The 14,174-nt window shown below is 40.0% G+C and overlaps 1 protein-coding gene across 3 annotated transcripts in view; it reads left to right on the top strand.

Moving 5' to 3' along the window:
* The window catches only part of AFF1 (AF4/FMR2 family member 1), a 165,065-nt gene that overhangs the window by 80,184 nt on the left and 70,707 nt on the right, over positions 1 to 14,174 (top strand). For all 3 annotated transcript variants that reach the window (XM_006907568.3, XM_006907569.3, XM_006907570.3), the window contains 2 exons: positions 4,131 to 4,251; positions 4,651 to 5,571. In XM_006907568.3, coding sequence (XP_006907630.1) covers positions 4,131 to 4,251; positions 4,651 to 5,571 — 1,042 coding nt within the window. The remainder of the gene's footprint in view (positions 1 to 4,130; positions 4,252 to 4,650; positions 5,572 to 14,174) is intronic.

Genomic DNA, 14,174 nt, shown 5'->3' with positions numbered 1-14,174 from the left:
GTGTGCTCTCTTGTACTCCTCAGAATCACCTAGAAACTTGTTAAACATGCAGATCTCAGGCCCCACATCAGATCTACTAAATCAGAAACTTTGGGGCTGGGTTTCTGCAATCTGTTTTAACAAGCCCCCTAGCTGATTCTGATGCTAAGATTCAAGAACCTCAACTCTAATGCGAAGTGCTGTGTAGAAATCAGTGAAGGAGAACTTGTGGAACAGTGAGAAAGAGTCTGACCAGGCTGATGTTGGGTTAAGGTTATCCTGTGAGAGCAAGAATGTGTTTTTTTCCTCCACACCAGAAGAAAAAAATACCTTTAATTAAATGAAGTGAGAGTCAACTTGTAATTATTCAAGAGTAATTACAGAGTTTGTGAATCGTGTAGGACATTTACTGCTTCTTAAAATCCCCTCATTTAAAATTCTCCCACCCCCTCCTCACTTTAAAAACGACGTGTGAATACTGAACAATGGTTTGCTCATGCTATGAATTGTTTTCATATTTTTTTAAAATTTCTGTTTACCCTGGTTTCAAAATGGAACCAAGAAAAAGAAAATATTCATGAAAAAAAGATGCCTAGTCATTTTAACAAACTATTTCTTAAGCTATTGCAAACTTGGAATAAGTAAAAGCCAAGTAAATCAGAAGACTACCCAGTACAGCTGGCAAACCGTGTTAGTTACAAGGAGAAGTTAGGCAACCCAGAAGAATGCGTGCTCACAGCCTATCCTGTGCAGTCTTGAGAACCATTGACTGAGCACTTCACTTCCGGTTTCTTCTGCCTTCCTCGCCCCTGCCCAGGAGCCTTGGTGAGTGAGACCCAATAGGGAGTTGCCCATCAGACAGTATGGGTGAGTGTGAGTTTCTCTCAAAGTCTAGACCTTATAAAATTCATCCTACCAGTGATACTCGTGCTGTCTTTCCTCACTATTTTGAGATTTTTCAGTTAAAGGGGGATGGTGAATAGGAAAAAAAAAATGTATGTTCAAAGTTTGTTGAAAAATTAGTATATAGTATTATATGTCTCCCAGTAAACTCTTGGTGGGGTTAAAATTTTTTTTCAGCTAATGAAATAAAACCTTAATTAACCAGAACCCTTAATTTAACGGGATTTCCTCCCCATGGGAGGCATGATTTTTGAGTCACATAGCAATAAGCCAGTGTTAGGAATTTTATAAAAAAACTGGGTTCTTCTTATTTCTGTAGCAGTTTTTATTTGGGAAAGAAAATCTGGAAGCATGGTAAAACCTAACCAATACTGAGCTGATCAGTTTAGAAATACTTTAGTAATTTTAAACCAGTATAGTTTTTCTTAAAGATGTGTGTGGAGTTGACAGGAAAATTAAGTGAGGACCTCAAGCAGCCTGGTAGTTGAGGTGCTGCTGTTCACACCCTTACTTTTCAATCTGGAACTGAGAATTTTGCCATTTGGGGTTCCCTTTTCTGAGACAAAGGTAGCAATTATTCAGAAGTGGGTAAAACTCTGCCTTATAAAGCAGATCCTGAGGCTGTGACCACTTACTCACGAGCTATTAAAGCAGTCAAGACTCCACTGTTGTAAGCAGCAGAATCAGGAAAGGGAGAACTCCCCTTGTGGGGAAGAGAGCAAAGCAGATCCTTCTGTGGTGCCACGTACCAGGTAGTTTTGGAAAATAGCCTGAGAGTTCAGGCTGCTCAGAAGACAGTTGCATGCCCACCTGTGCCTGCAAACAAAGTGGCTGCAATGCAGTTTGAAGAGAAAAAGTTACTTCCTAATCAGTCCTCTTACTTGGCTCTCATGGTTGTATGTTAATATCACTCTTTTTTTTGAGCCAACAAGAGCAGTTACCAAAATCATAAAATAATTGTAAGGAATTCTTAAACGGTCGTCAAGTCCATTGTGCTACTATCAAACAGAAGTAAATCTGTCTGAAATGTGCGAGATTCGGACTATTAAAGAAGACTTTCTGTAGCCAATTTCTGGTTTAGTTTCTCCTCAACTTTTTTAGTGTGTTGACTAACATAAATTGTTCACTTTGTAGTTTTAAGAGTTTTCCTAAAATCTGATATCGAGATACCCATCTAGGAAAAGTTTTTGATATGATCGTCTAAGCAGATAATTCTTTACCATATCCTAATGAATTCAACTAGGTGGTTTAGCCTCTTCCCACCTTTAGATTGAAAGCTATGGAAATAGCAGGAGATCATATTTTTTAGATGGTCATAATTATTTAAAAATTGCTTTTGCATATGTCTTCCAGAGTTAAATTTTTTTTTAGATAATTACAAGGAGGTTTATAAAAATATACTGTTAAGCACAGTGGCTGTTTTTTTTTTTTTTTTTAATTAAAAACCTTTAATAATCACCTTGTATGCCAAGTACCATGCTTTAGCACCAGAAGAAAGAGGAATATGAGTTCTGCTATGATGGAGTTCACACTCTAGGGGAAAGGAGAGGAGAGAGAACCACGCAGTGTGTTCACTTGCAAGTTCTGGTTGGGTTTGAGGAAGCTTTCAGAGGGGGTGACATTGGAGTCACTCTAGAGATTTGCTGGTAGCCGAAAATGGGGGATGTGAGTGTGTTGTTGAGAGAGAGGCAGAGGAAATTCGTGTGAGCCAAGTAAGAGGACTGATTAGGAAGTAACTTTAGGCTGGTGTGACTGAAATATAGAGGTGGTTTGCAAGAGAATTATCCTTCCTAGGTGAGCTGGCCCTGGAGGAATTGTGGTCTTTCAGTAAAAGGGGCCTTCTGGGATAGAGATGAGAGCAAGAGGCTGCCATTTATAGGATATGTTTGGGGGAATACTGTCAAGTGGAATGCATGTGGCAGGTCTGCAGGGAGACAGTGGGATAATTTCTAGAGTAGATCTGTATCAGATTATGTGTGCGTGGGGGGGCGGGGGGAGAGGGAAGGGAATGGAATTTAATGCCAAAGCCAGGATTTAGAGTTTATCCTCCAGCAGTAAAGAGCCATCAAATGCTTGCTATTTTAAAATATGGATAGTGACATGAGAACTAGGGCCTTGGATTAGATTTCTTTCCATGAGAAGGCTGAGTTAGAGGGACTAGATTTGGGGAAGGCAGGGAGCCAGCAAGTAGGCCCTTGTCAGAGGGAATAGAAGTCATGAGAACAGAGGCCAGGGTAGGGGGAAGGTGTATGACATCATGGCTAGCATTTCTAAAGGTACATATAGTCTCAGTGAGACAGCTGAATATTTTCCTACTTATTTATTCAAATACTGTTAGGGGAAAAGATTCAGTAGATACCCTGGAAGCAAGTCTGTGAGGGCAGACGTCTTTTATAGTTCTTATTTTCCTTATTATGCATCACATGTGCTGGTTGGCGGGGAGGAGCCTGTGTTGCTGACATGAGGCAAGCCCACTTTTGGTTTAGACGTTAGCTAAAACTGTACTTTTTGGTTTCCATTGCTGTGTTTTGTCTGTTAGCGAATGCGTTTTAACACTTTTGGTGCCAGGGCTCATGATTTAGGGTACATTTTTACATAGTTTAAGTAGAGCAATCAGATTATATCAGTAGGTAGAGCTTAGATCTAAAATTGGATTTTCCCATCCTTGTCATTTGAAATGAGAAAGAAGAATGATCATCTTGAGGTTACATGCCAGGACACTCCCTGTAGAGTAGGCTGAGAATAAACTAAATGCTGTTTTGGGTGTCTGGTAATCTTTTAATTATGAAATAAGTCTTTTGATTTTAATCTTCCAAAATGTGCAGTACTGGTCCAGGAAAACAGCTTTTTAAAAGTTCACATCCTGCTGACTCTTTCAGATGAAAAGCTTCTACCTCTACTCCATATTTTGCAAGCTGAAAGTAAAAATATCATTAATCTTGTCTTAATTCCACCACTGCCTATAAAAGACTGTTCAGTTTGGAGTCAGTCCTGAGCCACGAAGGCAGTAACCCAGGGTGAATGCTTGGGTTTCTGGAGCCAGAACCAAGGCTGGAGAGTCACAGCCCATTGACTTAACCTTAATCTAGGAGTGAGTTTAGAGACTTTTCGCTTTCTTTAAATCATCTATCTCCCTTGTTATCACCTCTCGACCTATCCTCGCCTCCCTCAAACATGTACATGTGCACAGCAAAACTTGGATACTGATACATTTTATTGTTTTTGTTCTTTTGTGGCATCTGAAACAGCTTATACAATGAAGACAGAAACCTGCTTCGAATTAGAGAGAAGGAAAGACGCAACCAGGAAGCTCACCAAGAGAAAGAGGCATTTCCTGAAAAGATTCCCCTTTTTGGAGAGCCCTACAAGGTATTTAATTTATATTAGAAAGTCTGATTTACCACAATATTTAACTCTGTGTTGAAACTGAGTTTGAACAAGGGCTACAACGATGAAAATAAAATAACTTATCCTAGAGATTGTTTCTGAAAACAAAATATGAACATTCTCTGAAACTTATTAGTCACAATTACCAATGGTTGTGGTTTTCTTTTGTAATGTTAGTCTCCTGTATGTAGTAATTGTCCACGACAGGCTTCTCAACAGGGTAGCTGAGTTTAAATTACACTTTAAATTCTGCGTTACACATTAAATCGAAGTGTTTCTTTTTTAATGGTGTCATGTAACATGGCTTATTAAATGTTGGTTTTCCTTAGTTGTTCGTTTGTTTTAGTATCTGACTTTGCTGTCTTATTTTTCTTTTTTCAGACAGAAAAAGGTGATGAGCTATCCAGTCGAATACAGAACATGCTGGGAAACTACGAAGAAGTAAAGGAGTTGCTTACTACCAAGTCCTACACTCATTGCTTGGATGCTTCCGAAAATAGGTTGGGAAAGCCGAGATATCCTTTTTTTCCTGAGAAAGGGAGCAGCATTCCATCTCACTCCTTCAACACTAGCGTTCATCACCAGCCTGTTAGCACTCCTGCCTCTGGACCACTGCCTGTTGGTAACATTAGCCACAATCCAAAGATGGCACAGCCAAGAATGGAACCAATGTCAAGTCTCCATGTCAAAAGCTATGGTCCCCCGGACAGCCAGCACCTGACCCAAGATCGCCTTGGTCAGGAGGGCTATAGGTCTGGTCATCACAAAAATGGTGACCGCAGAGCTGATGGAGACCACTCTGCTTCAGTGACAGACTTAGCTCCAGAGAGGGAGCTTTGTCCTTTACTCTCTTTACCTTCCCCAGTACCCCCTTTGTCACCTATACATTCCAACCAGCAGACTCTTCCCAGGATGCAAGGAAGCAGCCATGTTCACAGCAGTAATAATAATAGTAAAGGCTACTGCCCAGCCAAGTCTCCCAAGGACCTGCCGGTAAAGGTCCGTGATAAAGAGATCCCTCAGGACAGTTTGGTGGCAGTCGCTAGCCTTGGGGTAGCCCCTCCCCAGCCACCTTCTCAGACTTTCCCCCCACCCTCCCTTCCCTCAAAAAGCACTGCAATGCAGCAGAAGCCCACGGCTTATGTCCGGCCCATGGACGGTCAAGATCAGGCTCCTAGTGAGTCTCCGGAACTGAAACCACTGCCGGAGGAGTACCGGCAACAGACCTTTGAAAAAACCGACTTAAAAGTGCCTGCCAAAGCCAAGCTCACCAAACTGAAAATGCCTTCTCAGTCAGTTGAGGTGAGTGGAATTTCATATCTAGGGCAATTCCAGAATGAAGAAAGATTTGGGATGGAAGTTTCTGGAGAGTTGAGGGCAGGGGTGTCAGTAGCTTTTGTGTAGGGCGACTCCTTCTTTGGCCTTAGGCTCTTGTTAACCTACAGAAAATTCAGGTCTGAGATGGATTACCGGCAGCAGCTGTTGAAATGTGATTTGCAGAAAGGTTTTTTTTTTTTTTTTTTTTTTTAAATCTTTTTATTGAGCCATAATTTACACATAGCAAAATATAGAGATTGTAAGAGTAAAGCTTGTTTTTTCGAAAAATATATACACCTGTATAACCCACAACCCAATAAGGTAGAGAACATTTTTGTCATGAGAAAATTTCAGGGAAAGTTTTGAGCTGTCTTGTTTTTGATTTTGTTTTGTTTCATAGAACACTGGCTTCTTTAACATTGTAAATAAAGTAACTTCTTTGATTACTACTTCCTCAGCCCCAGTTACTTTGTCCTGAGATCCAAACTGTAAAAAAGTAAAAACGAGATCAAAATGTCGAGGCAAAGGAAAAATTTTTTAAAGATCCGTTCCCTGTAAATTGTAAGAAACTTTGAAACTAAAGTTCTGTTCTAGTATTTTTTTATTTACCAGTTAAGAAAGAAGAGTGGAGGTGTGGGGACATTTGAGAGTGAGCCACAAATGTAATACAGAATGTTATTCTAGTACGGCTGTTTCAAGTAATCAAAATACTGTTTTTCTTTTAAACAAAGAAAAATTTTCGTTTTCTGCCCTCTTGATAAATGGCAGCATTGTGTTTGAACGAGGAGAATCAGAGCACACATCCTATCACTGAAATTCTAAAATAGCTCAGTGACTCCAAAATCAGGTCAGTAGTGCAAAGTAAAATGTTCGAAGGGAATTTTTAAAGCTTATCTGTTAAGGTAAAATCTGTGGTTTTATTTCATCTGTTATAGAAACATTCTAGTGTGCATATCCATTGCTCAAAGACTTGTGTGCACCTAGATATCAGTCTTACATAGTGCTAGAAGGTAAAATTCCTTAGGATTAAAAAACAAAAAAAGCAGATTCCAGGAGCCTTAACTAGAAAGATAACTCTTATCTTTAAGGAGGAAAATTTGTTACTTGGTGTTGTCAGCTTTTGGTTTAGAAGAGGTTAGGGTTCTGTCCACAGTCAGTTCTTGAGCTGGAATGTCTTCAGATGTCTTCAGAATGCGTCTTGTTTGGAGGCTGAGGAAAAATGAGAAAGGGACAAGTAAAGCAAGTGATAGAAATGACCAAGTCAGCAGAACTCTGCCTTTAACTACAAGTTATGAAGGTTCACCACAGTGAGCCTTTACTGGACGTTTTGTGATAGGGTCAGAAGCAGAGTGAAGGTCTGGAAGAAAAAAGTGAGCTCCTCCTTCAAAAGAGTCAGTCAGCTTACCTTATAATTAAGTCAGTAAAGAACTTAATGGGATTTGCTTGGCTTTATTTAGCGAATAAGGTCTGTTCTCTTTTCCAAATTAAAAAAAAAAAAAAAAAGGAGGGGGACAATTTAACACATTTAAAAAAAAAAAACTAAGCAACTAAAATTTGCTTTAAAATAATTTTAAGACAAAATAGCGAATATTTGCATTGTCTAACATATGCCAAACCATATGCTTAAAGTGCAGTTTGGGATGCCAAAGAAGAATTCGTCTCTGCCTCAGAGACTACAGTCTAGTGTGGGGAATCAGCCTGTGCACATGAAACAGAGAGAAACTGAGTACAGACTTTCCGCTACTAGTTGCTTCGAGAAAGTGTCATGTGTCAGCCTTAAGGCAGTGAACCTATGTCAATTCACTCAGCAGGTTTCCCAGTAGCCTTTCAGGAGAGAGGATCCTAGTTAACCATTTTGCTTTCTTGGTGAAAAAAAAAAAAAAAAGATAAGCTGAGTTGAGATTTCTCCAAGGTCTTAACATATAATTTCAAACATGGGACTATGTTAGATGGCCCTTGCATAGTTTCTGAGTGGACATTGAAATGAACAAAATCCTCCTCAAGTTTGGTGATTGGAGAATGGTTTTCTTAGCAGAAATGTACTTACTATCAACAGTTGAATAGATAGAAACCTCATCTTTGGCCCACGTTTGCAGGCGGCATTCATTTTAATTCTGTGGCTCCCTCTGGTTTCTGCTCAGGGTTCTCATGCCAGTGGCAGCTACCATGCCAACCCCATTGGAGCTCCTGGGTGGTGCTGGTTTGGGGCGGAGGGATGAAAATGGGGGTCAGGCAGATGGAGGGCTCACGGCGTCCTTCGAGAGGGAGATTAGGAGCCAAGAGCTTGGAATAAAGGGGAGTGAATCTGGGAAGCAGCGATATTGGAACTGTCTGGCTAGATTTGGGATTTTATTTAGCTCTTTTAATTAAGAGCTCACATTTCACAGACTTACCATTAATTTTCTGTTCACATTCCCCATAAAATGGGCATATTTTATGTTTTTAAGAAAATGTAGATTGAATTTAAAATCTCAAATTTAATATTCTGGTGAATCCAAGGAAAGCATAAAGGTGGGAGACAGAAAAAGAAGGGAGTTAACCCCAGAGCAGGTGAACTCGGGATATAAAACCAGAATATTAGCAATATCCTGGGCTGTTTGTGATTTTGGTGCAGAAGGGTCCAGAATGAGAGGCAGAGAGTAAGTTCGCTGTTACTGAGCTGTGAGAAGGGGCGTGGGATAGCTGAATGGTTTTCCTTTATTTGCTTAATTTGTCCTAAGGCAAGACAGAGGTTTTCTTTCCTGGTTTTTTGAGTGTGAGGCTTTCCTGGTTTGTTTCTCTGTTCTGCCTTCCCCATTGTTTCCATGGAACAGTATTTTAAATAATGAACCAAAATGGGTAAGTCATCTTGTCTGGTGCATCTTCACATTCCAGCCACATAAGTGTGGATTCCTTCCACTACTTACTGTCCTTTCACATCACAGGAAATACTTGGTTTGTGTATTTTAGTGGGTTCTCCTAAAAAATGACATTCTTTTCTGGGATAAGTCATTCTCACAGTTAAAACTTAATCTTTCTTAAAATCCTAGAGGAAAAAATTATCAACAGGTTAATATTCTGACTCAGTTGGAGCCTGAACCATAAGAATCTGCACTGGGTTTTCTCTGGCTATGTCAGTTTTAGTTTTGTGTCAACTGACAGATGTATAGCAGCTTCAAATGACCCATCTGAGCCCACAGCCAGTACTTACTGATCTCATGGGGATGACTTCCAGCTGTAGAGTTGCACATCCAAGATGACTTGTCCAAGCAGAAGGTGGAGATCCCTCTGTAGTTTTCTTTTCTGTCTAAAGGTAACAAAGGAAAGTGAGAGAAACACCATGGCATCTCTGTGTAAATGTTCATGAGCGTGGACCCTGGAAAAGTGCTTAAATACAGGATTTATGAAGTAGGCATTTTGTCGAAAGGGAGAAATGAAATGAGATAAGTATATCAAATTGTACACTGGACTTCGAATGTTATAGTTTTAAAGCTAAACATGACAGCCCTTGCAATTTGCAAATAAGGCCTAGGAGGGTGAAGTCACTTCATTTTGCTAAAATGTATAGTCAATAGCAGAGCAAGAGTTAGAACTCGCAGTTCTGTGATCTTTGGCATGTTGTTAGGTGCGAATGCAGACCATTGGAAGATTTTGAGCAGGAAGGTGATATGTCTACTTTCTGGGTCATTGGTGGAGAATGGGAAGGGCAAGAGTAGAAGCAGGGAGAATAGTTAGTGGGTGAGAAATGATGGTTTGCAAAAGGATGGTAGCAGTGAACATAGAGGAGTGGGAAAATTCTAGATATAGTTGGCAGGGAACTGATAGGGTTTGTGACTGGAGACAGAAGTGGGCTTGAGGTGAGCAGAAGTGAGGCATCAAGGGAGGTTCGTAGGGGGTTTTTTTATTTGAAAGGTAAGGATGGTGGGATGATACCAGCTACATTGATGGATTTGATCTGGGTGGAACAGGTTTGGAGGGAAAACCAACACCTCTGGATAGATCATGTATTAAGTTTGAGATTTCATTATATATCCATGTAAGGCATAACAAGTTGGCAGTCCAGTAGACCAGCTCAGAGAAAATGTTGAGAAAAATCTTAATTCAGGATGTGTTTGCATATAGTAGTTAAGGCACATGTACCTGAAGAGGCCCTGCATCAGACCCTTCGTGGCTCGGCTTTACCCATGGCAAGGGACAGTGGTTGGAAAGAAATGACCTGCTACGTCTTCAGAAGCAAAAACCGAAGATCATCTCGGAAACTTGAGGGTCTGCTTATAGATTAGCAGAAATTACAGTTTTCTATTTTTTTCACTTAGGGTATGAAGTACATGTGGAAATGGTACAATTATCTTAGTTTACACCCCAAATAACTCACTGGAACCTAGAAGAATTTACTATCAATTTATTTTGCCGTTACTTCTGTTTCCTTATATGGTCCTGCTCCATTCTGCTCCAGATAAATTGGGCTTTGAGTCCTCATGGTCTCTGATTTCCTCAAAGCATTGCTCTTTTCCTTATGGCCTCTCCTGACATCATTTAGAAACTTTTTCTATTACCAAATGCTTCCACCTAATTTCCAGGGCTTAAGTGTCTGTTACCTGCAGCTGTGAATTCATTGTTGGACCACTTTGACTGATGGCAACTCTTAAATTGAGCCTTCCAGGTTCAATAAACTGCCAGCCTAACAGTGAAATAATCCACAATGGAAAACTGTGATCGTGATTCACTGTGCATTCATATGTGGAAATAATCTTTCCTACTTCCATATTTAGCTCTCCTATTATCTTAAACCTCGAAAAGAGGAACTTTCCTCTTATGAAATGCTCTAACCCTGTAGGCAGTTAAATTGGTGTATATCCTGCTGGTGCACTACTCAAGATTCAGTTAAGAAGCTCACTCTCTCCCATATACATTGTCAGTTTATAACTCAAATATCTTGAGCACCTACTGTGTGCCAGGCTCAGTGGTGAGCAGCGCCAGGTGGTTCTGGTCCTCTTGGGCCTTAACTATCTATCTAGTTAAAAACTGACTTTATTCAAATAAGCATTTCGATCAATGTGTAAGAACTTTGACAAATGCTATAAAAAATTTACAGACTATCATAGATAAGGGGGGACTGTAACTTATAACTAAGAAGCTCAGTGAATTCTTCTCTAAGGAAGTACTACTGTTTGAGCGAGACCTGAAAGGTGAGTAGAAATGACAAAAGCCAAAGGTTGTCTTAATCTGTCCGGGCTGCTATAATGAAATACCACAGACTGGGCGGCTTATGAGCAACAGAAATTTCTCACCATTCTGGAGGCTGGAAGTCCAAGATCAAGGCACTGGTATAGTCATGTTCTTGTGAAGACCCTCTGTCTGATTTTCAGCTGGTGCCTTCTCACTGTGTCTTCACATGCTGGAAGGGGTAGGGATCTCTCTGGAACTTCTTTCATAAGGTACTAATCCCACTCATGAGGACACTATCCTCATGACTTAAGAATCTCTCCAAAACCCTCCTTTTACTACCATTACCTTTGGGGTTTAGGATTTCAGCGTGAAGTTTGAGAGCCCGTAAACATTCAAACCATAGCAGAGCAGGTGTGTTACAGGTTAAGCAGCAAAGCATTCCAAAAAGAGAGAACACGATGTGCCAATGGCTTATGCCACGTGATATAGAGAGACAATTTCAAGTCTTCGTGGGTTATAAGCCCAGCTGTAGATCAAAGGGAAAATTTTCATTCATTCTGAAACTTGGCAGCACATGGAATCCCCTGGGGAAGCCTGTTAACAATACAAATTCTTAAAAATTCCCAGGCCCCACCCTAAGGGCTTGATTCAGCAGGTAAACGGGTGGGCTCAAGAATCTTTATCTGTGATCCTCATGAGGTTTGTTCTAGAGCCTGGAAATGAAAGCTGTTCAAGAGCTGCTAAAAGGCCACGAGGAGTTAGAGAAGGGTGGCCTCCTTCCCCCCCAGAGTTCCAGTCTCCCATGTGGGCCTCAGGCAAAAGAATCATGCACTTGATGGGGCTTCTTTCCTAAGTAGGAAGGGAGAGTAGCCTTAGGGAAGAAACAAGGGAGTAGGACCCCAAGATGACACTTCCCTTCCTCCACAATTTGCTTTCCTTCCCTATGCTTTCAACATTTTCAAGCTCTCGGGAAAAGTAAGATTCTGATACAGCCGTAACTAGCTTCCTCGGTTTTCCAAAAAAAAATTTTATAGCAACTCTTTTATAGCAAATTGAAATTAGATTCCATGAGCTAGCTCTCAGTTATTTGGGCAGACCTACGTGACTTAAATGTTTATTGGGAAAATGAAAGCAAAGCAAAAAGGTTATCTATATACCCAATTATCTGATATTGGATGTCTGAGTCAGAATGCTTCCAATCTATGAGAAATAATGAATAGTAAGTAACTTGTATCTGCTTAGAGGCTGGCTAAATTTTAGACCCCAAAATATGTAAATATAGAAGTTAAAAAGTAGTAGCAAGTGACTGACAAGTTTTACAGCAGAAGCTGCAAACAGCCTGAGGGCTAGATTGGGCCTGTAGACTGTTTTGTTTTGCCTACATAATGTGTTTATCCTCCGCACCCCCACAAGCCAGTATTTACAAACTGGAGAATTCCAGTGAAAATTCACATTTTCAGTTTCACCACCTAGAGTTGAGTAAAAACTGCCCCCCTTTAATTTCCTGATCGTGACAGTTTTTTGAGTTCAAAGAAACACTTTAAACTCTGAAGGAAACATTTTAAATAACATAGGCAAAATATTCTTGAAGAGCTCTAAAACTGCTAGAGATGAATTAGTGCAAAGAGTAGAATTGCTTATAGCAGCCCAAGAAGAAAGCCTACAGTTGAACCTTGAAAATCTTTTGGTTGGTATTAATTAGAGTTGTTTTCTTTGTTTTACTTTCTATTCCTTCTTAAAATGCCAGAAGTACATTTGGTACCAGGATAAGAAATTCCTGTTCTTCCTCGTTGTTTTCACACTTGAGATGTTTGTGGACGGTTATTGTATCCCCCCTGGGTCTCTGATGTTGTGCCTTTGCCAAGATGTAGACATCCAACTCCAGAATCTTTCCAGGCCGTGCGCTCTCCCAGGCTCTCATGTAGCCGCCCGAGTCATTTTAGCTCTTCTCTAGATTAATTGTGTTTTATTTTGAGCCAACTGATAATCTTTGGGGACAGAAAACCAGATATTCCAGTGGGAGTCCTGTTGATGACTGAGTTAGTGGTTTTGATTGTGGCTGTTTTGGTGGGGAGGTGACCAATACTCATGAGATGTTTAAGCAGAATTCCTTTTAAGAGAGGATTCTGGTTCATGTTATCATAACAAGTTTATTTTTTGGCCTTGTATTTCTCCTCTCAAGTTGCCAGAGTCTATTTGAAAATCATTATTTTCCGAGGTTAACTTTGCTGCATGTTCACATTTTCCAAGAACTCTAAGGGCAGCTATTTTTATATTGTTATTGTTCCTTTCTTTAATTGTTGAAATCACTAGGTTGACAACCCCCTCCCCTCCCCCCCCGCCCCCAACAGGCTCAGGGTCCACACACACCATTACTTTTCTCTTGAACTTCATTTAATTCTCTCTTTAATCTTGGCCTACTTTCTTGCCACATTTTTTTCCCCTAACCCTGTGGTAATTTGTCAAGCCTCTTCTAATCTCCTTAATCCCTTTGGCCAAAGGGTTTTGAGGTTTAATGTTTTAATCTAGGGGCCTCGGTATTTAAGCAATTAGAGGTCCTAGTTCTAGCTCTGTCCCTTAGATAAATCACCTTAGGTTTTTTGTTGTTGTTGTTGTTCCAGTTTACAAATACTAGAACTCTAAAAATTCATATTGGACAAGAATTTGAAGCTTTCTGTGTTCAGATTTCTTGTACTCAGAAACTCAAGCTTTATGGATTCTCCTTTACAGCTCAATTTTTAAAATACTCCACCCCAAAACAAATATTTGCTATTGTTTTAGAAAAAAAATTTTTTTTACGGAATTTCATGCTGTAATTAGAGTTTCTTATGTTACTTTCAACATTTTTTTCATGCCTGAGAACATGTTTACTGGTGAAAAAATTCTTTTTCCTATCATCAAGTAATCTGGACATTCTTACAAAATGTTAAAAACAACCTTTCCTGTCAGGAACAATTTGGTCTTAAGAAAAATTCACATTTTTACATTCTGGGTTTCTGTCTTCTCAGTCAGCAAATATTTGAGCATCCACTAGTTATAAAGGAAGCTAATGGGAGAGAAAGATATTGCGCAGTAAATTTATTACATAGTGTGAAAATTACAAAGTATAATCAGTATGGAACCATTAAATATAGAATGCTCAACCCTTTCTCTTGTTCATTTTATGGTGGGAACTATTCTACGTGTTTCATGTGTATTGACCTAACCCCCCCAACCCCCCCCCCCCCGCCCCCACTACCTTGTGATAGGCACCATTGTTACCACTGTTTTACTGAGAGTCTTAAAGAGGTACAGAGAGGTTCATTTGTCTGAGCTGACTGAGGCCTTAAGTACTAGATAAATCTAGATCCAAGTATTCTGGCTTGAGTCCACACCCTTAACTATGACACCTACATCATGTTGCCTTTCGAAAGAAGAAGCTGTACATTTTTTTTAGAGTT

This window comes from Pteropus alecto, unplaced genomic scaffold (assembly GCF_000325575.1).
Source record: "Pteropus alecto unplaced genomic scaffold, ASM32557v1 scaffold161, whole genome shotgun sequence".
Taxonomy (NCBI): domain Eukaryota; kingdom Metazoa; phylum Chordata; class Mammalia; order Chiroptera; family Pteropodidae; genus Pteropus; species Pteropus alecto.
This window is presented reverse-complemented; position numbering and strand designations above follow the sequence as displayed.